This window comes from Aythya fuligula, chromosome 4, assembly GCF_009819795.1.
Source record: "Aythya fuligula isolate bAytFul2 chromosome 4, bAytFul2.pri, whole genome shotgun sequence".
Taxonomy (NCBI): Eukaryota; Metazoa; Chordata; class Aves; order Anseriformes; family Anatidae; genus Aythya; species Aythya fuligula.
The window spans coordinates 11,444,899-11,472,697 of record NC_045562.1 but is presented as its reverse complement, the minus strand read 5'-3'; the positions used below and the strand labels follow the sequence as shown (position 1 = coordinate 11,472,697).

Genomic DNA, 27,799 nt, shown 5'->3' with positions numbered 1-27,799 from the left:
TTTTTTTTTTTAATTTTTATTTTTTTTTTTAAAGACAGGTCTCCTCAAGCCCAGATGTAAATCTCACATTCCCTTTTTCCACAGAAACATGCCAGTTAGGTGTCAGATGCTGATAGACTCTGATGACTCTGACCTATTCAGAGATGCAAATATTAACAGAAAATGCTGAAAACCTACTTTTAGGCCTCCATTGGAGGAAGCATTTTCAAAGCATTTCTTCTAACATGGAAGAAATCTCATCTGACCTAATTTTCTACCCTGTTTGTTACCTCTCGGCTGTCTCATCTGAGGTTCCACCTGCTGTTTCTCCATCTGCCAGCCTTTTTTAGATCAGATGAACCTTCTGAGTTACACATTAAATGTCAGGCAGGCTTGAGAAAAATTGTTTATTTTTACTTTTAAACAGATAATATTTTCCATTAAAAATGCAGCATAGAGGCGCTAAAGGCTAAGATCTCATTTGCTTTTGGTTACCTTCACTCTTGAGCAAGTCTGCTTTTGTGCAAACTGATGCTATTGGTTCAGACTCGTGGTCATCCAAGCAGAATGATATCCTGTGAAGACTATTATTAGTGTCTTTTCCAGTAATATTCAAAGCCTTGAGCTGGGGGCTAAAAAGAATAAGATAACTCAGCCAATGCTACTGGAAGCCTTGTGTGGACTGAAATCAAACCCAAATCCAGCATCAAGCAACCATCTATCCTTTCCCACTTACCTTCTAAGCAATTCCAGAGCAGAAGACAAAGATTTAGTTTGCATTAATAGGTCATTAAGTATCAATTAGCTGAAGGATGTACAACCTTCGTGGTTGCAATACCTAAGGACAACTACTCCATACAAACCCAACATTTGAGGTATGCTTTACCATGCAGCATTTACAGAATTCTGCCAATGTGTAAGATCACATCTGAGAAAGCCTTGTGAGGGCTTGGCTGTGGGATTTTATGGTGATCTTTGTTTTTCTGCTACTTTTGCCAATTTTACATAGTCTGACAAGGGACTTATGATCATCTGATCTCTGCTATTTCTAATTGCTCTGCAGACTTAAGAGAGGTACCAGGAATCATTCACACCCATGACAATCAATGGAAAAACTCCCTTTGTTTTCAGTGAGTTGGGGATCAGAGTTCTGGATTATCAACTCCACTGTGCACCATCTATCTGACAAAAATAAGATGCTGTGCCATCAGTGTTCTGGGAAACCCTAGAAGTAAAGATTTCAGGAGTTTTCTGCCTTCTGAGCATAGGAAGAAGAATGGGAAATTCATCACATCAGTATGCACTGCCAAACCTCGTTTTTGTGCGACGAGCAAACGTATATTGTAGCTATGGGTGTCCTAAAACAGCCATGTGAAGACAGTAGGGATCTTCCAAGCAACTTTGCATAAAATCTTAGAGGTAATTAAGTAGTCCTATGTGGTATATCAAGATTTTATGTGTAGGTAGCCATTCTCTGCCTGCCTACTGTTTTGCTCTTGGATGAATTTCAGCCACTAAATGCACAGCCCTGCATGTCCAAGCTGATTGATCCTCTGTCCATGTCACATGCTTCTAAATGAGAACACAGAGACCAGAGTGCACAAGATAGGAAAGCTAGGATGAGCTGAGTAGGTACTTACTGAAGTGATGCAGGCGTGTAACTTCTCCTCAAGTTCAAGACGTAACTTACCTTAAATCACCTACAACTATGTTAAGGGAATAAAGGAAAGTCTCGTTAGGGGCAAGAGGGTATTTCTTGCCTTATGTCTCAGACAAATACAATAGCTTGAAAGTCATTAAATCAAGGGCATGTAACACAAGTATTAACACTATGATTTACAGTAATAAAAACAATATTACAATGTGTCTAATTAGAAGCCATTATAAGACCAATTAAGGCTGTCAAAATAGAAAAAAAGCAACACGTGTTTTTTTCCCTGGAGGACTGGGACATGGTGAGACTCATTATTAACTCATAATTTGAGGACAGAAGATTGCTTCCAGTTGAGTTGAAATCTAGGCTCTTGCAGAAAAGAGAGCTCTGAGGTATATTCCTCTCTGGCAGACATTGCTTAAGCAAAGATTATCGCAACATGATAGAAGCACTTTTTAATACCCAGAACACTTTTAAAAATGTGAATACAGCAAAAGCTATTCAGCTCAACTTCAGCATCCAGCACAATTCTGACATTTGCAATCCACATTTCAGCATTCATTTCACTGCAGGAAGTAAGACAAAATGGCATTTATTGTACCTGGAAAGGGTGGCTGGACAGCCTTTAAGGAATCTAATTAAAATGCAGCTTGTTACCAGAGCTGTGCATCACACTGTGCTGCCATAGAAACCAGGGGTCCCATGGACCTTCAGGGCCATCTGAGGGCATGTTTGCAAGAGGCACGAGAACCACACCGATCACTTATGATACATTTTAAATGAATGACCTGAAAAGTCTGAATGACTTACTGATGTTAACCTACAAAAGAAAATAATTAACCCCTATATGCTCAGACAATGGGTCTGTCTCAGGAGCCAATTTATTCTCAGTGCTGCTTTTTATGACATAATACTCCCGCAGCTTATTTAAGAAGTGTGCAACTTATTTGCAACGTCTGAGTAACAAAACAATTTAATTTGAGTTCCTAATAGAGAAACAATACAGCAGTTGAGACCTGTGGAAGAGAAGATGAACAACAGAGATTTGTACTACACTTAGGCTGCTATTTCCAGTGTTTCCTGCAGTATCACACATTTGGCTGGTCATTAGGAAAGCAATTCTCTGTTATTGCTTTTGGTGGCTGAGTCTCTGCTAGCACACTAGGTAAAAAAATCACACTACAACACTGTGCTTTTCTCCCAATTCCTTCTGTTAGAAAAGAAAGATCTTTAAACAACATTAACAATTATAAAAGTGTGATCTTACATTATATGCTGCCCTGATACTAATTTTACATGGAAGCAATCAATAGATTTACCACTGAGGCATTAAGAATTTAACAGTATGTCCGGGTCAAGAGATTCTCTTGACACATCATCTGTGAAGGAGACTGAAAATTGACAATGGTTTGTTGCAGATTACCATAAAAGAATTCTGCAAAAGAACACAGGGCTTTAAGCTTCATTAAGCAATTTAACTATTGATGAAAATATCCACAAGTTGTTTGAATGATCAAGGGGATTTTTAATTGCTTTTGAAAAAGAGTTTGGTAGCAATTCTTCTGAAATAAATGAATTTCTCTAGAAATATAGGGTTGGGACTTGAAGGTGACATTGGAAATTGAAATACCAGTTCTCAAAGCACCATGAAAACATCATGTTCATGTGATTTTGGCTGAAAGTACGACACAACACTGTCAGCTCCCACAGTATACAAATGAGACGAGCACATACCTGCACATAATCTGTTCCACACTGGGAATGCCCCAGAACACTGGAAAGACTTTAAGGGTAGTTTAAAATCCTACTTAGGGCTACAGAATGTTAAATGAAAAAAAAAATGTACTGTTCAGAGTTAGAGGCAACATTTGATTCAGAATAGCTATCAGACAGTAAAACATGAGAGAAGTAAAAACATCTCATGTTTATATCTTTTTAATGTATGGAAAAGTATCCAGGCAACATAATAACTAAAATTACCACCTATAAAAACAGACGCTAAACTGTACTTTTACTAAATGAGACTTTATACAAGACAACTTGATTGCAACTAATCCATCACTCTTCTGTACTCTTGTAGCCCAGTGTGTTAACAACCTTGAAAAGGTAATTCTTTAAAGAGCCTCACAATACCCTGATAGCCTTCTGTAACCCATTATTAATGGCTCCATTCACTCTTAGGTTCTCCTTACAGTGGAAAGTTCATTAGCCCTACAAATAAATCTCTTTTGTCAAACAATTTACTCCAGCTGAGGAACCAGCCCTGATACCCTCATCCTTCATCCTGATTTTGGTACAAACCAGATATCTGCTTGCTTGTTTTGTTCCTCCAGTTCTTTCACAGGAAGCAATGCAGCCTGAATTTTTCACCATGTGCTATTGCAGAGAAAATAAGGTGTTACAAACCATCACTAACTTGTAAGTTCATTTTTAATGGGTTATATTTTATTTGCTTCAGTTGAACACTATTATTTACAGACACAAGTTAACAAAACACATCACAAAACAATAAAATTTCAACAACTAATATTTATAGGTGCATAGTTCATGCTCAGTTACTTTTTTCTATATATAATACATACACATATATATAAAGCTCTCACAATAAGTCATCTCTGCACAGAAAGAATAGTCATTGGAAACAAATAAAAACTGTATCATAAACAATATCAAATTACTGACAGCCTATCAACAAAACATGTACAGAGTTAAAAATAAGCAGTAGACACTTAGGTGTTTTTATTTAGTATTTTCTTTTTAATTTTTAAACTTGAAGCCACAATATCCACAGCACAACAATGACCTTGCCAACCAGCTTTCATTTCAGCAGGAGGGAAATGCTGAAACAAGGTGGATGCAGTCACAGATACTCCAATCATTGCTGATGGAAGACTTCAAAATACACTGTAAAAACTGTAAAAAAATTTTACGACTGGGCACATTGGAACTCAGCACTTGTACAGCATGTGACGTCTTTGTTAGTAGGTTTCAGGAGATACAAAGGAAGGAAAGGTCTCTCATGCTTCGGGTTCATAGTCTTGATACTCTTCCTAATGAGAAGAGCAGACATCAGTGCTACTATTTCAGGTAAATACAACCTAACATATAACCTAACTTTTACTGCTTGTCCTAGTCATACTAGATACAGTGAAAAAATATGGATTTTCATGTGATAAGGATATTGCCTTTTATTATTATTTTGTTACATCTTCCAGATACTCTGTCTTACAAACCGTGGTGTTTACAGAATAGGCTTTCACAGTGGTTAACATACAATTCAATTACCAGAAAGACTCACAGCAATGAACTTGTGAGTAATTCTCAGCAGGCATAATGATCTAGGGAAGAAGGGGAACATTGGCTTTGTGTGTGTGAAGTCTACATATATAACTCTTCGGCATTTTTTTTTTTTTAAATCCTGTTCATCTGAGTGGAAGCAAGCTGCTACACTTTATCTGGGATCCAGCAAAACACTTGGATGTGTGCTTCAACAATAAAGACCATGAATATCTGAATACTTGCAACTGGGCTCTTATGTCTGCTTACAGTGACTTACATGAACCTGTCGCTGAAGAATCAGGACTGTAGGCTGTCTTACAAAGGGCCATTGTGAAACACTTCATGCCTTAAACGGTTTACTTAAACACCAGAGGCAGGTGAACCTTATCTGTGGCTGAACTGTTAACATACATATTTCAGGCATGTTATCTGTACTGATACAGGACTTGACCCGGCACGGTCAGAATTACAGATGGATCTCTTCTAGTCCCCACTGATACTGCCTAGAGCCCATGAGGCCACTCACAGCAATTCACTTGCCACAGATGGGAGGAGAAGAACCTTCGGGCTGAACAACAAACCAGGTGCTGCACATACTGATAAGAGCTAGTAAATCATTTAAACATGTGTTTAACTCCAGGTACTTGAGAAGCATCCATATTTTCAGTTATATTCATGGTGTTAAAGATCAAGCAAGTTTTACTGCATCATGGCCTAGATGTTTTATATTTCTGATTTTCAGACTAATCATAGAATCATTTAGATTGGAAAAGACCTCTAAGACAATCTAGCCCAACCTTTAACCTAGTACTGACAAGTCCACCACTAAACCATGCTGCTAAATTCAAAATCTACATGTTTCTTGTTGACCGCCAGGGATGGTGACTCAGCTGCTTCCCTGGACAGCCCATTCCAATGCTTCACAACCCTTTCAGTAAAGACATTTTTCCTAATATCCAACCTAAACCTCCCCTGGCACAACTTGAGGCCATTTCCGCTCATCTTATCATTTGGTGCTTGGGAGAAAAAAACAACCCCTACCTCACTACAACCTTCTTTAAGGTAATTGTATAATGTCTCCCCGAGCCTTCTCTTCTCCAAGCTAAACAACACCAGCTCCCTCAGCTGCTCTTCATAAGACTTTTCCTCTAGACCCTTTACCAACTTGATTGCCCTTCTTTCCCCGGGTCCTGCACCTGGGACGGGGAAACCCTGGCTGCATGTACAGACTGGGCGATGAGACGCTGGAGAGCAGCCTAGAAGAGAGGGATCTGGGGGTCGTGGTAGACAGCAAGTTGAATATGAGCCAGCAGTGTGCCCTGGCAGCCAGGAGGGCCAATCGTATCCTGGGGTGCATCAAGCACGGCATCGCTAGTAGGTCAAGGGAGGTGATTGTCCCGCTCTACTCTGCGCTGGTGCGGCCTCACCTCGAGTACTGTGTGCAGTTCTGGGCACCACAGTATAAAAAGGACATGAAACTGTTGGAGAGTGTCCAGAGGAGGGCTACGAAGATGGTGAAAGGCCTGGAGGGGAAGACGTACGAGGAACGGCTGAGGTCACTGGGCCTGTTCAGCCTGGAGAAGAGGAGGCTGAGGGGGGACCTCATCACAGTCTACAACTTCCTCGTAAGGGGTTGTCAAGAGGCAGGAGACCTTTTCTCCATTAACACTAGTGACAGGACCCGCGGGAACGGGGTTAAGCTGAGGCAGGGGAAATTTAGGCTGGACGTCAGGAGGGGGTTCTTCACAGAGAGGGTGGTTGCACACTGGAACAGGCTCCCCAGGGAAGTGGTCACTGCACCGAGCCTGTCTGAATTTAAGAAGAGATTGGACTGTGAACTTAGGCACATGGTCTGAACTTTTGGGTAGACCTGTGCGGTGTCAAGAGTTGGACTTGATGATCCTTAAGGGTCCCTTCCAACTCAGGATATTCTATGATTCTATGATTCTTTGAACACACTCCAGCACATCAATGTCTTTGTTGTGCTGGAGCACACACCATTGTGTGCCACAGTAACACCACTCAGGCATGTGGCTCCCCACCCTTGCTTTTCTCCTGTGTGCATGCACAGCAAATACCACAACAGATTTACCTCTGGAGGCATTTCATAAGCCTCATTCTCAGGATCCACAGGAACATCTGTATTGTTCACCATTCCTTCCTGCAGGAAACCTTCTTCATTCTACATTTAAAATAGAGAAGAAAAGTGTCAGACAAACTGCTTGCTTCATCATTTATTCCAAAGCATGTCCTTCCTCCCCAGGCAGTAACTACTGACTGTAAAGGGATTTTACAAAGTATAGACAAAACCTTGAGAAATATGCACGACAATAAAAGCCCATAATGGATTTTGGATCCTAAGTGACCCCTCTCCTTGAGTCTGGACCTCTGTTTTGTAGCTCTGCTGTAAATTTTGCCTGCTTAAGTACCATCCTGTTTCCATTTAACTGAGTCAGTGCAGTTACTGTGTCTCAAGGATGTTGCCAGGGGTTGTGAAGTACTAGAGAACATCAACTCCAGAGAGATCTCCTCCAGTTTCCATGTGGGTGTCCATGTGAATGACTACCATTATCTTATTGTAGAGCTGAAGTGCTGCTATCCCACTTCTCTCTTGCCATGGACAAGCCAAGAAGTCAGTCTAAACTAAAGAATGATACCACCACCAAGTTAAACCCATTGCAAATGTGTTGGACAAGTCATAAGGCAAAACAAAACAAGCTTTTGCTCCTTAAGGGTAAATACAGTCCCACATAACTTGTTCAAGTTGATTATCCCATTTACATCTGTTGAGTGAATTATTATCTATTATCTAATTACTACTATATAATCGAATAATCTATTATCTAATATTATGTAATAATAATTATTATTATCTAGTTGGGGGAATAAAGTCACAGGTGTGCAAAAGTAATCGTAAGAGCAGGCAAAAAGAATTGAGTGGTATCAAGACAGAATGATACAGTAATTCTATTAGATATTTTGTTATATTATAGACAGATCAATCACTCTCATAAATCATTGCTTATTTTCTAGTTTTACCATTATTTCAAAGTGGCTAAAGGAGGGAGAAATATTGTAATTCAGACTTCTGCATGCTGTGTGTTTTGTTTTGTTTTTTTTTCTTACAGTTTTAGAACCTAACCATATTGGGAAAAGTCTTTTTTTTCCTTAACGAGTCACATTTTTATATGCTTTCTTACGTCAATTAGCACGTAACACTATGCAGTATTAGTATATGACATGAGGCACTACGTGATGCAAGACTTGTTACACTCTTCTCTAGGCATCTGTTATTGACCATTATAGAAGTGCTTCTACTTTCTGTGGTAATTTTTACAAGGACCTCTCAGAATTAATGCGATTGCACAGGTATAAGGACTAAATTGCTGAGTAAAACTGTGTGTTTTCCTAGAACTGTATATACTATTTATCATCTAAACCAAACACATATTCTGAAAGAAAACAAAATAAAACCAAATAAAAACCATGCCAATTGGGCCAATTCTTGTAGTAGCTGTTAATGCAGAAGGTCATGGAGAAGAAACATGAGTTTTGCCTAGCATATAGACTGCTGGAGTTAGTACTAAACTGTAAGAAAATTGATATGAAAACCAGAAGACTAGCTCAATGGCAGTATTGTGACTACGCTGAATTATTCCATTTGCCAGTCTAGACAGAAATGTACTAAAGAAAAACTATGAAACTTAGGAAGAAATTCACTAAAAAAAAAAACCCTGCAGATGAGTACCATGAAAAGGAATATAAAATTAATGATCTTCCAAATGGTCCCTTCCAACCCAAACCACTCTATGATTCTATGATATTTCTATAAATTACTTGAAATAAGGGGACATATTCCTAAAATGTTACATGGGACATCCTCAACAATACACTGAGATTTCACACAAACCCAGTAATTCATACTGAAGTTGAAAATGCTTAACACATGAAAAAAGTTTCTCCAAAATCATAGCTGAATTCAATCAATCCCTCTTCTTTGCTCTTTTTAATACTTCCTCATCCTTTTTTTTTTTTTTTTTTAAAGTTTTCTTGTATTATCTTCTCTTAGCTTCTTTGTACAAGAATTTGTACATCCTAATAATAAGTGTTCAGTAGTAATAACAACCATATAATACTTACATTCTGCAAACACAGGAAAAGGAGATAGGCCTTGCACATTTCCATTTCAGACACTTAGCACTGAACACATTTTATTCTGCACATTGTTCATATGTCAGATGTGACTTTAATGATTACCTCTCTTTCACATCCCCCTTCTTTTCCTTGTCCCCCTGTATAGCTTTTAGCACTGACTTTCATGCTTATTCTGATGTTCTGCTCCCTCCTTTTGCTGTTACTCCCTTTCACTATTTCATCTTAGCCTCACACTTCTGCTGTTCACTGTTTGCCACATATCAGCTCTTTCTGTGGTCTAACCAGGTAACCACAGTCACTTTCCATTCCTCACTTGCTGTATCTTTCCATGCACTGACTGCGACTTTATCTGCCAGATACAAATCCCTTTCTTCCTTAGTTCAGTCATACATGTATATTCACTTTGGCACTCGCGCACTTGCATGCACACACTATTTTCACCCTCATCATATAAGCCCATGATGTGCAGAATTTATTTCTATAGTGTGAATTCTTCTCTCTTGCTCTTACTACAGACTACTGTTATAATAGTGACACATTATCAGTCAGCAGCTCTGCTGGAGTCTTATTTTCTTATCTCAGAAAAATTTCAATTGGTTGTGCCTGTTTTTTGGGATAGAAGTATACAGTCTTTTGGTAAATTCCTCAAGTATACCTAAGTGAAAAAGATTATACATAGGACAAGTCACCAGCGTAATATAAAAGGTCCAGCATGAAGACATACATTGCTCCTAAATGGGACCAGATATCCTTCTTCCTTTAGAGGTAAACAGAATAGTTTGTGTGGAGTCAACACCTGGTAATCTGCTGAGCTCCCTTCACACAATGCCTGCTAATTCTGCACTGCTCTGTGGTACAGTTAACATAGACAAATTCCACAATCGAAGGGACACTGATGAATAGAGCTGCTAATATCTTTATTTAGCCCTGTGTTTTCCAGGAGAACTAATATTTTTGGATGTTCACCATGACATGCAATTTCTCAGGCATGAAACTATCAGAAAAAACAGGCCCATTTACAGTCCTACCCTGGCTTATCAAAATGCTTAAGCTCCTGAGATTATTTGATGTGCAATATTTAATTATCCTAGCTTTTAAGCACATTTTTAGAAGTGTTTTTGCCTGGTTACTTCTCTGAGAAGTAGAATTAATCCCTATCAGCTCTGGCTGAATTAGCTACACCATGTGTGTGATGCAAATTTTAAAGCTGTTACAGTGCACCTCATCTAACGTATCAGCTCTAACGGCCTACAGCTCCTGTCTAGTGCTCACTCTTTTATTACAAAATACTATTTGATTTCTGCTTCTCCCTATCATTAAAGAACAGCTTTGGCTAACAATTGGTACATCAAGTAAAAAAACGGTGCTCAAAAATCAGCCTGGAGGTTGCACGAGAAAGAAAGAGTGAAGCTTAATGTTATCTGCAGCAGGAAAACAGGCGGCAAGTAAAACCACCAGGACCATTAGTAATGATGAAACAAAAGATTTGCCAGCAGAATTTCAGAAAAGAGCTTCATAGCTCATATGCTATGTTTTTTGTTGTTGTTGTTAGGAACCTCTGAGCTGCCGATCAGGGTTACAGAGACACAATGCCTCAAAAAGGCAGAATTTATCATCTTCCCAACTTCCTTTAGCAAGTACTAATGGCAAGTTCTTTAAGGCCTCAAATAAAAGAACCAACAGCACTAGTAAAATACAGTGATCACAACATCAGTATTTCTTTGAAATGAAGCAACTCACAGACCGTACCAAACCACCATGGGAACTCTGTTTTGGAGTGGCTTGTCACCTTTGTCTAGTTGTAAACAGTAACCCAAACACTACCCTTCATCTTGATGTCACTGCAGATCACATGAGAATGCTGTTACTCAATGTCACATTTGTTACAAGTAAAGTATAGCACAGATCACGATATCACAGTTTTAATGGTTGTTCTCTCTGCTTCTAATGTACAATTCCTCTAAGGTTAGAATATCATGAAGGTAAACAACCACCCCTAGTAACAGAGACCCATTTAAGGTACACATTATATCATTACTTACTTCCATTAAAACAAAGAAATGCAATTTTACTTTCTCATGATCAATAATTCCATATCCTAACTTAGTTACAGAAGAGGAAAAGCACCTTAGAGAACATTTTTTTTCATATTATGAAAGATATTTTTCCCTTCAAGCTGCCACCTCTTTTATTTATTATTTTTTTAAAACCATATAGAAGGGTAATTCCAGAGGGACAGTTTTTATTAGAAGATCTGAAAAGCTAAACATTAAATTTCTGAGAGATTACGTCAGTTCTGAAATGGGGAATTTGAACTCTTTGGCAGGCAAAACACTTAAAAATGGAAAGTTGCAAATCATGCAATAATCAAGGTGTTAAAAGGTGAAGTGAAGAGAGATGCTTGTCTCCTGAGGCTTCCCTGAAGAAAAAGTGCCTGCCTGTATCTTGGTTTAAAACCAGATTGCTCTGGGTTAGACTAGTACTTTTGCATTCTCTAGTCTTGTCTCAGACCCTAACCTAAATTACGGAATTAAGGAATTCCTACCTTGACAAAGCTTTGTGATTATCAGACTTGGACAGCCCAAGACCTGCACACCATCAGGCAACCTAACCAGCCCTGTTTAAATTATAGAAGTATTTGACAAAACTTCAGGCTTAACCTTTTTACCAGGAAAAAGAAAACTAATGGGTTTCTCTTATTTCATTGTTTTCAGTGAAAAATAGCAACCCATTCCTTCCCTTTACTCATTTTTTTTTCACGTTATAACACTCTTCATAGAAGGGAAGAGACTGTTTAAGATGCTCTACTCATTGAAAACAGACCAAGCTATCTGCTTGTGCTACTACACTTTGGTCAGCACTGGGTACCAAAATGGTCCCCTACTGGGTACTGGAGTGTGCATTTGATTTTCTCACTGAAATATCTTTGAATGCTGAGTTATTTAAATCAGAAATAAATTATTTCACCTCAAGGCAAAGACAAAAGCAACTTTAAAAGGAAGCAGTGTAATTGTAACCTAGCAGTAGTTCTATGCAGTGTAATTTACTATCTCTCTGGCTAGTAACACATTTTTTCTTTCCAATATGAATGCTAAAAATGTCTTACAATCATAAATATTCTCATGATTACTGCAAAGTAATTCCTTCTGGAGTGGTTCCATATTCTGAGATAAGTAAAGCGGAGTATTTAAGTGTTAGGTCTTCAACTATTTATACCGGCAAGAGATCACCTTGGAAGTCAGTTCTACTAATCACCAAGGCAGGAAGGCATCTCTGGAGATCATCTAGTCCAGCCCTCTGCTCTGCTCACAGCAGGGTTACTTACAGCAGGCTGCTCAGGAATATGTCCAGTCAGGTTTTGACCATCCTCCCCACAATCTCCCCACAATACTGGATATTGTGGTCCAGCATTTGACCACTCTCGCAGTGAAGCAGTTTTCCCCTATGTTTAAATGGAGTTTCCTGCATTTCAGTTAGTGTTGACTGTGCCCCCTGTCATTTCACTGGGCATTGCCTAAGAGTCTGGTTCAATCTTATTTACCACCACCCCCATCAGGTATTAATATACACTGTAAGCTCCACACCCCAAAATGTTCACGTTCATGTTATTTAACACATGCTGGTTTTCTGTCTGTTCTTATGAAACAGACTGTTCTTATATTCTTATGAAACTTCCCATGCAGATAACGTGGGAGGATTATTTCTCTAGCAGAAAGCTCTACTGTCCACAAACTGCTATATACATAAAAATAAGACAAACAATAAGGTGTTTTCCCCATACACCTAACAAATTAAAGTAAAATGAGATATCATAATTATTTTAAAGAAAATAGAATATTATAAACTCCTTAGCTCTGGTCACATCACATCACCTGTCACTCTGTTATTGAGTATTTTATAAATAATGGCTAGTTGTGAACTAAAAGGCTCTATGGAGAAGGCAGTGAACAAGAATATGTAAGGAACTGTTTTACAGGGTAATTTTGGTATGGCTCTTTTGTAAAGGCCTTTAAAGTCCATTATGTAAATCTTTGAAAACCTCACAGAAACATCCCACACAGAGCACTGTTGATGCAGTCCAGACATTTGTGCATATGGATCAGGTGCAAACTGGGAGGCTCAAAATAAAAATAAGACTGTAAAAAAAAAGAAATAAATTACATCCAGTGGCATTATTACATTGCAAATTTCCATGTAGTGCTAAACTGGTGTAAGGCTAGTATTGCCCTCTACTGTATTTCCAGATCCTGTGCACATCAAGGACAGAACTGGAACAGAGGTGGGGTGGGATGTGATACTTGGTGGGCAAGGTTAACAGCTGTTAACTTGGTTAACAGCTAAAGCTGTTAGTCTCATGTCTGTTACCATATCCCAAACCTATAAACAGGCAGGGCTGCCTTAAGTCCTTACCACTGGTAACTGAATATCCCTTCCACCTGACTAAGCCCATTTCATTTTGATATTACACGCTCTGCAAGAACTTCCCCCATATAACCATCATTATATGGCAGAGCTTGCAGAAAAATCTGGGGATTCCTGATTAGAAGATTACTTTTTGCACACCCTCAGTGCAGCTATTTTGCCTGCTGCCCAATTTAATTTCTTACTACAAGCTGAACTGCAATTTGCTCTGCCAGTGGGATTAAAATTCCCCTTTGAAATGAAAAATCATGTGTACTCTTTCTTCTCCACCAAATGTCAAGATACTTTTGGGGCTAGATACCAGAGCTAAGAGAACAAGTAACTGCCTTTTCCATGTGGCAACTTACCTTTTACAGATATTTTGAACATAAAGCCCAACTTACCCAAAAGGGAGAAAAATCCACAAACAAAACACAAAATCCCAAATTGCGTGCAAAAGAAAGAGGTGCCAAAATGGCCTTGATTTATCTGGTTTCCTAGTCCTAATGTATTCATTGTGTGGGGCTGATTGGTTATAACTGAGTTGTCAGGTCAGTTTAGGATGCCCTCAAGCTCCTGCTCACTCACTGAAACAGCCAGTGCCTCCCCTCCTGCCTGTGGCTGGAAGCCTCATCTGGGAATGAAAAAGCACTAGCAGCAGTCTAGTGGTTTTATTCCAGTGATAGGGAGACACAGAGAGCAAACATACCTATACACTGCATAGAAAAAAAAAAAAAAAAAAGCTTTTAATTATCCCTACACTAAACACCTATGTAAAGAAAATTTCAAGAAAGCACTATTGCTTACATGCAGCCTGAGATGTGAAGGAATCTAGCTGTCCTCATTCATGACTCAGAATGTTAATAGTGAAATGGGGCCACTGTTTTCCTCCTTAAATAGAGAGTGTAAGTGAAGAAGAGGCATTTAATTGAACAAATAAATGTCAGAGCAACAGCAGAAGTCCAACAAAATGTTAACATAGTGCCTGCAAGTGCTCCAGGCTGCATTTAGATTCATGTTTTTATGCCCTCCAGTTGCTAATGACAAAGAAGTGAAAAGGATAAAGACTGAGGCCTATGGAGAGAGGAAGAAATGTGATGACTGTCTAAATGTCTGCAGTTACATGCCCATCATGGTGTCTGCAAGTGAGTACAAATAGTGGCTGTTTACAAAAATTTATGAACTGTTGCAAATTTCTTAAAAAAAATAAAAAAATCTTAATACAATACAGAATGTGTATATTATTGCTTTAAAATTTCCCCATTTAATGTTAACTTGTAAAGATGAAATCAAATTCAGTTCAGAGTACTACGTGAACATTTTTGTGGGCAATCAACTTTCCTAAAACCCATATTCATGTTTTGCATTAACCAGGCCAGTAAAATTACCTAGTTAGAGCTGCTGTTACTTTTGTTATTCATTGATAAATGTATGTAGTTTACAGGTCCTACTAACAAGTGGAATACATTTGAAAGTCACAGACACATGCATTAATTACTGATGATGTGAAGTAATAAATTGCATAGGGGCTGGTTTGATGTGCCATCCATAATGCATGTAAATGCATCCAGAACACACAATCCTTCCACCTTCATCCTTTTCACCTTTGAACCATTGAAAACTCCACTGAAAACATTGAACATTGACATTGAAAACTCCACAGCTAGGGAAAGAAAAAGCTAGGACTCACTCCATCTAATTGTGAAGTACCAGGAACGACACATGCTAGCTAAACATCAAGTCAGGGGCAGGCTGCCAAAAAGCTCCAAACTCTCTCAGCTGCAAGGCAAAACCAAAACCTTTACTGAAGAGGGATGAGAGACTTGAATTTTGGAAAAGAGCCAACTTGTGCTCTTCCTCACAATGAAAAAAAAAAAGTGGAGCAGGAACACAGACAGTCAGCTAAGTGCCCAAACAAATAAAATACCCAAATAAACAGAAAACTTTTTGAAACCAGCTAGAGAAAACAGGGAAATGGATTCAAGCCAAAATCAAAACAAAACATGACAAAACAAACTACTTTTTTTTTTTTTCCTCCTGGGTCAGTGTAACTCTCCTCATGGAGGTCAGATAACTTTAATTTACTACAGGCTTTGCTGTGTCACACTTGATATTCTTCTGAACAAGGTAGAGATTCATAGGTCAATAAAAATATTTTAGGGTGACTGGACGTAGCCTTGTTGATACTGGACATTACTCAAGCGGATCATTCCCAAAACTGAAGTCTCTATCAAGTAAAATTTCACAGACACCAGACACACAATTCAGTAACACCAATAACTTCATTAAGGATTTGGAAGAAGGACCAAAGACGATATGTTTGGCCTTCAGCATAATAGAGGGACAATTTATAGCCTGAATTTATTTTTGTTATATTTACTACAATTCAAAGTGAGCAGAACAAAACTGAATAAGTGACTGAAATAAATAAGATGCAGCTCAATGGGAAAAAGTGTTAAGATACTGCATTTAGGCACTCAACAAATTGAAGAAGATGGGCAAATAGTGCACAGAAATGAATTACAATGTCAAAGAATAACATTAGCCAGTGATGTCATGCTATTGCAAGAAATGCAGACCATTCTTTTACATTTTAACAAGGTCTGTGAGGTAATCGGCTTGGTCAATTACAAGCATGCCTTCTCCTAAATCCAGAATTCAGTCTACACAATGCATGTTAAAAAGGATGTTGGGAGATCCCAAAGAAGAACAGCAGGAATGATTATGTCCTAGGATAGAGAGGAGAGATGAAGAGACCTGTCAGGAAAGTATAAAGGAACTTATAGGCTCATATAACCCTAAAGCAATCACCTTAATTAGAAGTCTTTTAGAACAGGATACCCCTACATCTTGCAGGAGCTCCATGGGATTATCCAAACACGTCTGACCTCCTCTCCTGCAGTGAAGGAGTGTCTGATCCATATGAACCTATTATCAAGAACGACCTCCCAGTATGATACCTGAGCTTTGTCTTCATTAAATAAAAACAGAACATAATGGTAAATAACATTGATTGATCATGTTAAGTAAACCAATGACTTTGCAGTCAGCATAGAAATAAGCAATCATCTTCAGATGTGGCTTCACTGTTGATGTTAATAAAGATGATTTAAAATAACATGGTCCCACTCAAAGCTTCAAAGTTATTATACTTTATTTAAGACCGCATGAAGATCATAATCACATTTCAAAGTAATATAAATTTTTAGTGCAGATAAATTCCAAAACTCATTGAACAGGCTATACTTACTCATTGTAAGTATACTTTCTATTTCCTAATAGAAAAATTTAGATGAGGAAAATAAGTTCACCCTAAAAAAGATCTCACCTCACGCAAATAGTTCATCCAGTGCTGTATTACTTGAAAAAACAATCTCTAAAACATAATAATTTCTCTTATTAGAAAACAATCCCCCTACAGAGCTGCAGGAACAGCAACGCTCTAGCATCGTGAACAGCACTAGTTCTGACACTGTTAGATGTAACCCCAGAGACAGCACACGTTTCAGTTCTGTATCACATCTTATGTGAATGTAATCACCAAGAAATAAAATAACATGCAATCTTTGTAGGTTCCTTCCAAATGAAACTATTGTGTTCTATTCTAACTTCACTCATTTCCAAACTGCCTACTAAAAAATGCAATTTAAACAACAAAATATAAATAAGTAGAAATGTACACAGATACAGGCACACACATGCACATGTATGTGCTCATGAGTGCAGGCAGAGAGATTAATAAAATCCCATTTTCTTTTCATCTAATTGAACCTTTCCAAAAAGCAAAACATTGTAAATGTAGTGTCAGACTGATGTGTTTATACATGTCACACGGTACTTCATTCCAGGAGGGTATGAGTGGATAAACCACTGCAACAAGCATGCATTCATTTGCTTTTACTCTCCAGCATATTGAGCTGGGGGTTGACAGGAGAGCTAGTGGCAGTATGGTCACACTCAGAGGCTGTAACTGATGGGCAGGACGTGCTGCTAGTGAAGGAGTTAACTCTCAGCTATTAGCAGTGAGCATCTCTCTTCAAAGTGTTCCTTCAATTCCAACATATTACAGCACTTTACTAGATGGGGAATTTTAAAATGCTTTATCTAAGAAAGAAATAAGCAATTGCTCTGAAAAATGCCTGCAGCAATTATTTGAACTATAAAGATTTTGGGTGTATTTCTTGCAATTGTCATCTATTCAGCTGCAGATCAAACACCACAAATGACTAGAAAGTCAGGATGCATTTTAAAATTTAGAGTCCTTAAGTATCCCTCTTCATGTGGAAGCAAGCATGTAACTATTCAGATCTCTCACTTGCATTGGGAAAGATTACTTCTTAGTTCACTGGCATGAAACACAAACTTAACCTAAACTCTTAACTTTTCTCCTATAAAAGGGGAATAATTCCTTTTAGCTAAGTGGAAGGAGTTATTTAATAAGGCCATAGAAGGCAAGGAGAATATTAAAGGACTAGTTCCTAAATATATGATACTTGAGTATCTGTGGTTTCTTTCCGTCCTCCCTGGAATTTGGTACTGTTACCATTGCTTTTCCTTTTGGCTTAGAAGGAAAGATCAGACTGAAGTCTCCTGTCCTCTAGACTTTGTGAGAATGGAGTTCAAGGCAAAATTATGACCCTGTTTTCAGACATCTGCTGTTCTGAAAGTGATACATACCGCACAAATCTTTACTACTTCTTCATATATAGAAAATCACAAGAGTGCAAGTTCGGAAGGGCCTTGAGTCTCTGCTTTAAGCAGGTTCAGCTTTCCCTATATCATTCCCAACAGATGTTTGGGAAAAGCTGACTTAAAAGCCTCCTGTGACAAAAGTTCCACAGCATGGCCAGGCAATCTATTCCTGCACTTAATTGCTGTTAGCATTAGTGTCTTACCTGGTGCCCGACCTCAATCTTCTTCACAGCCATTTAACGTTAGTATTTCTAGTCCTATTCCCACTGGGCACAATCCCCTTTCTCTCTGTAGCAGCTGTCTGATACAGGACAGACCATTATCCTGACTCCTTTCAGTCTCCTTTTCCCTGGACTAAACAACCTGTTTCTGTTCATACAATACAGTTTGCTGATCTGTTGAGTATCCACTGCCCTGTATCTCTGTTGCTTGTTTCAGAGTCACACGTAAGGTATCTCTTGCTATAGTAAGGATGTGGCTGCTTGGTGTTTGGAACGGAGTCAAGTAGGTCAGAGAGGCAGTCATTGGGCTGCTACAGGAAAAGGAGGCCAAGCCCCAGTGGGGTATAAAGCAGGAAAGCCACCTTAACTAATGTGGGCTGATGATCTCCTCAGCCACTGATGCAGCTTCATAGGGGAATTGTTACTGCACTGCTTTTACCACAAAGAAACTTCTATTGATAAACTGTCAAATCATTTGAAATTAAAATGCAGACCTGCTCATAAGTGATCAAAAATAAATAAATAAATAAATAAAAATCCAACAAAACAAACAAACAAACAAAACAAACAAACAAACATGGAAAATAGGTTATCAGAATTGTTTTTTTTCCCTCTGGTTCTTCTTTATTATTAACCACAGTAGTTCAACAAAGTTTTGCCTGTTCGGCAGAGGTTTGCTCTCTGTACTGGGAAGGAACTGCAGTCACAGTGTTGTGACACAGCAAAATGATCACCATAAACTGCCACAATTCACAAGTATGAGTTGGTGCCACAACCACAAGGAGCATAACAAAAGTGAAATACCCTCTTCTTCACAGACGACTTTATGGCTTGAGAGAGGGAACTCTAACTATGTTAGAGGCACTGCCCCACTAATATTTAGGTCAGAGGTTGGACTCAATGATCTTGAGGTCTCTTCCAACCTAGAAATTCTGTGATTCTGTGTGATTTAAGCATACAAGAGGAAAAAAATGGTGCATATTCACCATTCAGGTAATATTCAAAAGAGCAGTTGAGGTAAAGTATTCATTCTGTCCACTTCATCCAGATAAACAGAAACAAACAAACAAACAAACAAACAAACAAACAAACATTTACCTCTGGAAATTCTGAATGAAATATTACTAGCATAACAATTGCACTCATTTTATCCTCAACTTTCGACTATTCATATATAGAAAAAAATAAATAAACCTACTTTTCTTCAAATTGTAAATCATTTACCTGTTATTTACAGAAGCTCAGTTGAAGTAGAGAAAGAACACTTTTATGTATGTCATGCCAATGAGAATAATTATCAAAGTTTATTCCATTTTAATGAAGGGATTCAGTTAAAACACAAAGAAGGAGCTGAAAGAACATACAGTTCACAAGCAGCAAATGATAGTTGCTACAGTTCTTTCTCCTACAATTCACATTTGCAGTTTCTGTGATCAACATTGATATGCTGCCCAGAAGAATACAACATTTTCAGCATTTAGGTTCTCACTGTTGTAGAGCTCTTTCATATTTTACAGCTTTACAGAGATTTTCAGCACTGAGGATGATGCAAAAAGACTGCCAGGACTGGTCCATGTTTCAGAAAAAGATGGTGTGTTTCTGACATGGATCCTTGCAGTTTGAAAACAACACAAGAACCTATCTGCTACCACTTATAGAGACACTCCTCTACGCGCACTCTTTTTGGTGAACATTTAGATATGAACAAGAGCCAGATCTTGAGAATCACTCATGCAGAACTCAACACGAACAATGCACTTGCATGATTACCACAGCTGGATGCTGAAGCATTTGCAAATGCTCAAGCTATATCATCAGTTAGATGCCCAGCTGGTCAATTTATGCACAAATGCCATTTTAAAAATGAGCCAAGTTAGAAAATAATTAGGTGGAATAAGAAGCTAAAAGTAAATGTAGTTTGCCATGAATGAAAAAACTAAATAACATTTGGCAGTACGCTATATCATCTTTTAATCATGATTTCCAAATTTTTCATCTCCATTTTGTTCCAGTTGTCTATGATAAATGTTTGTGCTTTCCCATCATGGAGATACTTCAACAGCTGTCAATAAAGTATGGCAATTTTTGCAGAGATTTAGCATGAAGCTAGTTGATGTGTTTACTATTTTATATAAAAAATAAAAATAAAATCAACAAGCAGATTCAACAAGAAACCATACTACTGAAAATAATGATGAATGGCATCTTGGCCTGCATCAGAAATAGTGGGGCCAACAGGACCATGGAAGTGATTGTCCCCCTGTACTTGCCTCTGGTGAGGCTGCACCTAGAATACCAAATTCAGTTTTGGACCCCTCACCACAAGGATCTTGAAGTGTGTCCAGAGAAGGGCAACAAAGATGGTGAAGGGTCTAGAGAAAAAATCTTAAGAGGAGTGTTTGAGGGAGCTGAGGTTGTTTTATTATTCGGTGCACTCTTTGCAAAAATGACAACAAATGTATATTTTATTTTAGCATTCTGATAAGTGAAGCCTAAAATAATATTGGCAGTTAAAGCTTAAAAGCTGATCTACTTGAACTTGAATTATTTTTACTCATTTAAATTCATATAAGCCCTGATTTAGCAAAAGATTTTAAAGCATATACTTAAGCAAATAGCAAGCTTCCATGAGAGTGGAAGATTTTATGTAGGTTTAATGCCAAAATAACTCCATAGTGAATCAAGAAGCAACTGAAGAAACCTGAAGTATTTCATGTGCCAAATCATACCACTTAATATAAGCTATGATTTCTTTGAAATCTGATGCCTATCACTTTTATCCAGTGAGACAGACAGGCTCAGTATTTATCCACCCATCTGTAATTCCATAATTAAATCAGTGATAAGAGAGCTTTTCTACTGCATCCTCTATGCAATAGAAGCTTAAAGATTCACACATAAAGGGACAGAACTCAAAGTGTGTTCCTAAGACATTTTCCAAGGCCCTGTGGAAACAAGATTTATACAAGTCAAAGAAGCCTCTCAGAACAGGCTTTCGAGACAATATTCCTCCGATTGCAGAAACAGAAAGCCTTGAAGTTGTTTTTTATACATCTGCTGATTACCTTAGGCAAAAGAAAAATGCTCCAGAGCTGTGTGTTGTGTGGGTGATACTCCCATTTCCCAATTGAGTTAGACCCAACGTTTATAGCAGAGGTAAAGTGTTCTAAATTGGCTTGTATCAGTACAATGACTCAGTGATCACTGCATAAGTGGGAGGACTTCAAGCATTTGACATTGCTTCTCATATTCTTGCTGTCACAAATGCAAATGTTAGAGAATTTAAACTCATTTTTATCATGTTATTTTAAAATTGTAAAAGGGACTTTGATCGTTCAACAATCTGCTAAATATTTAGTAGTCGGGAAGAGAGGATTTTTTTGCAAAGAGGATTTCTGCAAGTGTTTAAGTGCTTTCAAATGTAATATTTCTTCACATGAATACCATGCATTACTGTTTCTGCTTTTTTTCCAGCACAAAATAAATTCATAAATAAACTCCTCAATTTAAAAATCAATGTTTCTTTTCAACTTAAATGAAAAGAGAAAACAAAGTTAATATAAACAGGCAGAAGATGGGGTTGTGAACCCCATAAGCTATGCAATCTCTATGCACAGAACATGTGTGTATCTTGGGGCTTCCATGAAATACATTTTAATTGTTGTGTCTCTGTTCAAAGCTAAGTGCCTTGCAAATAGTGGCTGGAGACATGCTCATTGAATGCAGAATTAATGCTACTTCTTCAAAAGTGTAGGATGTTGGTCCTGCTGGCACCGATACACTAAAGCACTTAACTGTGTTAATCCCATTGAAGTGTAGGTGATTGTGTTTCATCGTAATATTAATCACTTGCTATTAGGATATCTGTCTCTAACCAATAAGCTGAAACTAATACCTGGGGGAACTGTGACCAAACCCACTCCGCTGGTCAGCCTCTCCTTCTAGCAAGGTAAGGAGAGGTGGATCCTTCACCTGCCCACACAAGTGCATTCCCCTGCTTGCTACATGCCTGCTGCTTTAACAACTCATCTACATTGCAGAGCACCAGTTCAGACACTTCTTTAACCACCTTAAGCACACTGGGTTTTGCAGTTTGCTCAAAGCCTGTTGGAATCCCTACTATATGAATAATTCAGGTTTGAGCCTTACACACACAGGGAAGGCATTTGGGTACCTCAGAACAGGAATAGTACTTCAGCAACGACTATGTAAGTTCACAAAACTAAACAAAACAAATAAACAAAACCCCACCACCTTTTGGTCATATTCCTTTTTTCCATTCCACTACTGGGCATATTCCTGCTTATTTGTTATCAGCCAAAATATTGCTTGCAGAATGTGATTGTTAAATTGGGTGAATGGCCAGGCAGTCACCTCTGGTGACATAATTGTGCAGAGAATTAGCATAAATCACTGCCTAGCCTAAGCTTCCTGGAGAAAAGTAACTGACTATAGCTTGTTCAACAGTATGAAAAACCTAGAGTAAATAATAAATTCACTGTACTCTAAATGGATGAGAAAGTAAAAAGTCTCCATCCAAATATACTGCAAGAGGCATTGTATGTTTTATGTGAATGAAAAAGGTACGGAAAAACATTGCAAGATGTGGGGAGGAGTTTTTACTTTTAATGGACTCTTGCACTTTTCTCCCACAATTATATTGATGCTACCACAACTGTGAAAGAAACTGGGCAGCTGCTTTGAAGAGACATTTTTTCCTTTCTGTTACTGAGTAGGATAAGCAAGAAAGCAAACATCACCCCCATAAGCAAGTTAAAAATGTGGTTTACACAGACCTAAGGGTTTCCAGAAGCAAGGCTTACAAGGCTAAGGTCTCTCCCTTGCAGTAGGCAGACTACACTTACTTTCAAGTTGTTGGAAAACAAGGGGGAGGAGGCCAGCCCACATGGTCTGCAGCAATCTCAGTTTCACAAGGGAAGTAGAGATGGCTCTGGCAGCAGCCAGAACACAGCCTATGGAGTCAGATACTGTCAATTCCAAACCAGAGCCTCGGGGGTCACTGACACCATACCAGCTCCTCTATTGCTTCCTTCTGCCTGCTATTGCTGTAGTCTTCCGAGCCTTAGTCTGGTGCTGGCAATCATCCATAAAGGAGAAACACAAATGCTGCTACAAAGAGAAGTCTCACATCTAACATGATCTTTCTCCACAGCACACAGATAGATCATATTAGATTAGATTAGATTCACAGCTTCTTTACATCTCTTTGAATTACAATTATCTGTTTCTTAATTATTTCTGAAACAACTTCATTTTATTCCATTTGACAAATGGCTTCTTTTTATTACTGCTAATGACAAAATAACTTGGCATCATACTGTACATCAAACAGGTTTTACAGAAATAAACACTAGAGCAAAGTGCAGTGTTAGCAAAACATACATATAACTGATGCAAATTTATGTCCGCCCATGAGTTAGGCCATCAATTTGTTTTCTGCTGAAGCTTCAAAACTACTGTCAGTCATTTCAACATCCCAAGAGGCTTTATCACTGAGACTAACAGAATAATTCTCCCTTCTAACTCCTTACACTGATTAATGTACTATTTGATGTACAGATTTGAGCCAAGAACAAACAGTAGCACAAGAAATTTTATAGATATTTAAGTGATAAGATATTTATCACTTAGATATTAAGTGATACGTCAAGGCTGTACAACAACTTGACATACAGCATTCTTAAAATATGTATTTTCTAGGTACTGAGAAACACACAGTCAGCAGGTGTATATCAGAGCACTTGCACTGACTTGACCACTGTTTATCTACCATGATCAATCACTGCTTACCTATCAAGACTGTATATACCCCAAATCATTACAACTCTAAATGCAAAATTCGTTAAGGCTACAAAATCCTTTCAGGTAAGTTTTCACATAGTCCTAAGTGAACTGTTGGATGTAAGATTTACTTAACTGGAGCACTGATACATTTTCAGAGAAGGTCTGGTCAATCATACAGGTATATAGAAGTTCTTGACAGAACAGTAAGTATTTTCTTAGTATTTTAAAGCTGATGAATCTCTACAATATTGTAGGAAAAGTAACTTGTACCATGTAAAAGTACAATGATGACAGTGATCCTAGGAGAGGAAATATGTTCATTCTGTCCATCTGTGAGGGCTTACAACTGCAACTGTTCATCACTTTCTTGGCTTTACTCTGTGAAACAAAGATAATAATAATGTGGAAATCTCATATCTCCCTTCTTGGTAACCATGCCTGAAACTGTTATTTGCATATTAGGTTTTGGCTGGTGTGGCATAGTAATCTTTCCTTAATTTTATCTTCTTTTGTCATTCCATCATAACTGCTTTTCAATGAGACAGTTTAAATCTTACTTAAAACAACGGTTGTATTTTTCTTTTAAAAAAACTGATGAGCAATTTTGACCTCCAAATTATTAAACTGAGCTCTTACAGTCCCAGTGTTTGTCTTAGAAATTTCAGTGCATAAATTCAGAGGGGAAAAAAACAACCAACAAAACTATTACAAGGTGTATCTGTTTGGGAGGGATGTAGATTTCATAACCATGGGGCAGAAAAATATTGATGTCATTGAACATCTGTTCTAAAGTACTGAAGAAAATTTGTCTTGACCCCACCAAGAAATTCTCAGATATTTTTGGCCTTAGTTAATACTCATCACTTTTGCTTCCTTCATGCAGTCAAGCCAGAATGTTTGCAGCTTTATCTGAAAGTTTTACAGCACCAACCAGTAACTCACTTGTCACTCTGCAATGAGAAACTAGCAAAGTTTAATTTCAGGAATATTTCCCAGTGGTGTGGAAAGCTTGACAGATGGAAATAAATGACCTTCTGAGTATAAAAATACGTGTATATTGACAAAGTAATGTGGACATAAGTGAAGAAGCTTATTCACATCTTTACAGGCACTAGCTCTCACAGAGTTCAGTTAACTTCTGCTCAAGCAGTTTGCTTCAGCCAAGTCAAAGGTATGGCTCCCTCTGCAAAGGAAAGGGGAATGCCTGTCTCCTGACTGTGGCTACTGGAATCAAGCCACAAAAACAGAATTAAGACTGGACGTATTAGGCTAAATGGGTAATTCCCTAACATTTGCATCTTTGAAACACCACCCAGTTTCCTTCTAGAGAACAAGCACCTGCAGCTTTCCTGAAGGAAGTGTTCATTCCTCCTCTAGTCTACCTAAATAAATACCTTTCTGGCACAGAGGTGTCTGAGCACAGAAAACAACCTACTTTTACTAGTGTTGCTTACAGATGATACATTTCACTGTCAGACGGCAGCCTCAGACCCGAGCTCATTACAAAAAAGGCTGCCCACAGTTGACAAAACTCCCAGCCCATCTGGGCTCACTTCTCAAGGGGGTTTGTTTTTCTGCCTAAAATACATTTTGTTTCCCCTTCTGCTTTTGAATTTATTTATTTATTTATTTTGTTTATTTAATGCTTTAGGATTGCAGACCACTAATCCAGCATCTATTTGTTGCCTGCCCCTCAAAGTCACAGATCTTCTGCTGGGTGGCCCCTCAGTGTGGACCTCAGTCGCAGTCCCACTGTGCTTTTCGATTTGGTAACTGCTGTCCACTAAGGGCAGTTCTCACCCCACGAAAACAGTGAAAACTGCAACACTGACTGATACAATGAATGGTCCTGGGTCATTACACAAGAAGATGTCCTGGCTCAAGGGGCAAGACCCTTGGAAGTGACTGGACTTCTCTCCTCCATGTCCTGAGAGAGGCGCATACCCTGGCAACCTGAATATCACTGCCTCATGTCTTGCAGGACAACTCCTCCAACATGCAGGCCTGGTAGCTGAAAACTAAGGAAGATAAGGAAGAAAAAATGTGGTACTGACCAAATAGCATTTGGTAAACAGTACTGATAAAGAAGAAAAAATGCAGTATTGACCAAATATGCAAAACTCATCAACACTCTTAATGCAGGGGACATTACTGTTTCTGCTCTGCCACTTAAATTCTACATTTTAACTAACTCTTAGACTTAAAATGCCAGTGAACTATCCACTAGGTGTTTAAGTACTCTTAACACACTGGTGTACTTATCAAAATACTAAAGGAGCTTTCCAGTTCAAATTAAACAAATTTTCCACAATACATTTCCTTGCTTTAGTCATGGCAAACTGACACCGCTCAATAACCCATATTCAACCATTTGCAAATTAAAGTTGTCTTTCTACACAGGAGTTTAACAAAGTAATTAACTCTAGATGCTGAGCTTGCCAAAATTCAGAGTGAAATCACCACAGAGAAAACCTAGACTGAATTTCCACTGGTAAGTTTTGCTGGAATAATTGTATGTATTGGTATCACAAAACTAGTCTGTCTTTATTTATGAGGCCATGCCAGCAACAACTCCCATAACACAGTTTCTTTACTGGTATGGCATGCTCTGAGAAACTTTCACATACCAATTTTTTGGTTTGTTTTTTAACTATAAAAGCTGTGTTGATGTTTGAGATGAAATTCTTCAGAGCTGTAGCAGTGTCTCTCTACCCTAGAAATATAATCTGCTCCTCAGACATCTATCAGAACCTCTCATGGACACACTGAACCTGTTCATACTTTCTATACATTCAGTGACCAATTTAACCTTGCTTTTGCCAGATTTGGGTTGTATAGATCTGTCAGCACTTCTCTAACAACACTTTTTTTCTTTTCTGTCAATTATTAAATTGTGTGGTTAGTTTTTTCTTCCCAGTGCAACATGACTGCTGAGAACGAGCCTTTTTCAAAGTCTGTACAGTTCATAAGCAAAAACTGTGCTTTGATGCTTGCTCCTCTTCAGGAAGAACTACACAGCAAGAACCAGCTCCTAGTCCCTTCCCTGAACAACCTCTCAGTTTCACAGACTGCTTCTTGAGGTCCATTTGAAGTGTGGAGTGATGAGCTTTGCACCACTACAAAGCCAAACGGTCCCAGAGGCTACCATGGCTTTGAAGTCAGGAGCACACCGTGTTTACTTTCAATTTCTGTTTCTTTCAGAAAGTTTTGGAGGGAAAAGTTAAAAATAAAACACTCACTGCGGATATAAAGCAGTGCCTTCCAAGTGCAAACAGAAAGTACAAACAAATATTTGTATGCATGAAGAGATGCTTAAGGTATCATGCTTTGACATGATCAGATATGGCCATAACTGAACATAACAGTCTCTGCTTTGAAAAAAATTCTAATTATTCTTTTTATTCTTTTTTTTTTTTATTATTATTTTTTGTGGGGAGGGGAAGGTTATGCTTCAGGTAATATTCTTCAAAGGGCTATATTACAGATACTAAGATAAGCAAAGCACTCAAAAATCATGAAACACCATCTGCTCTGCTTTATCTCCTAATATGTACCGGTATTACCAATATTGCCAACATTAGTCACCCTCCTCATGATACCGGGTGTTTTTCTT

General features: G+C 38.3%; 1 protein-coding gene across 2 annotated transcripts in view; it reads right to left on the bottom strand.

Annotated features, from left to right (window-relative positions):
* Positions 1-4,056: 4,056 nt before the first annotated feature.
* Positions 4,057-27,799, bottom strand: part of SNCA (synuclein alpha) — a 70,778-nt gene continuing 47,035 nt past the window's right edge. For both annotated transcript variants that reach the window (XM_032187381.1, XM_032187382.1), the window contains exons 5-6: positions 7,005-7,094; positions 4,057-4,683 (exon numbers count right to left, since the gene is read on the bottom strand). In XM_032187381.1, the coding sequence (XP_032043272.1) occupies positions 4,651-4,683; positions 7,005-7,094 (123 nt within the window). In that variant the 3' untranslated portion in view covers positions 4,057-4,650. The remainder of the gene's footprint in view (positions 4,684-7,004; positions 7,095-27,799) is intronic.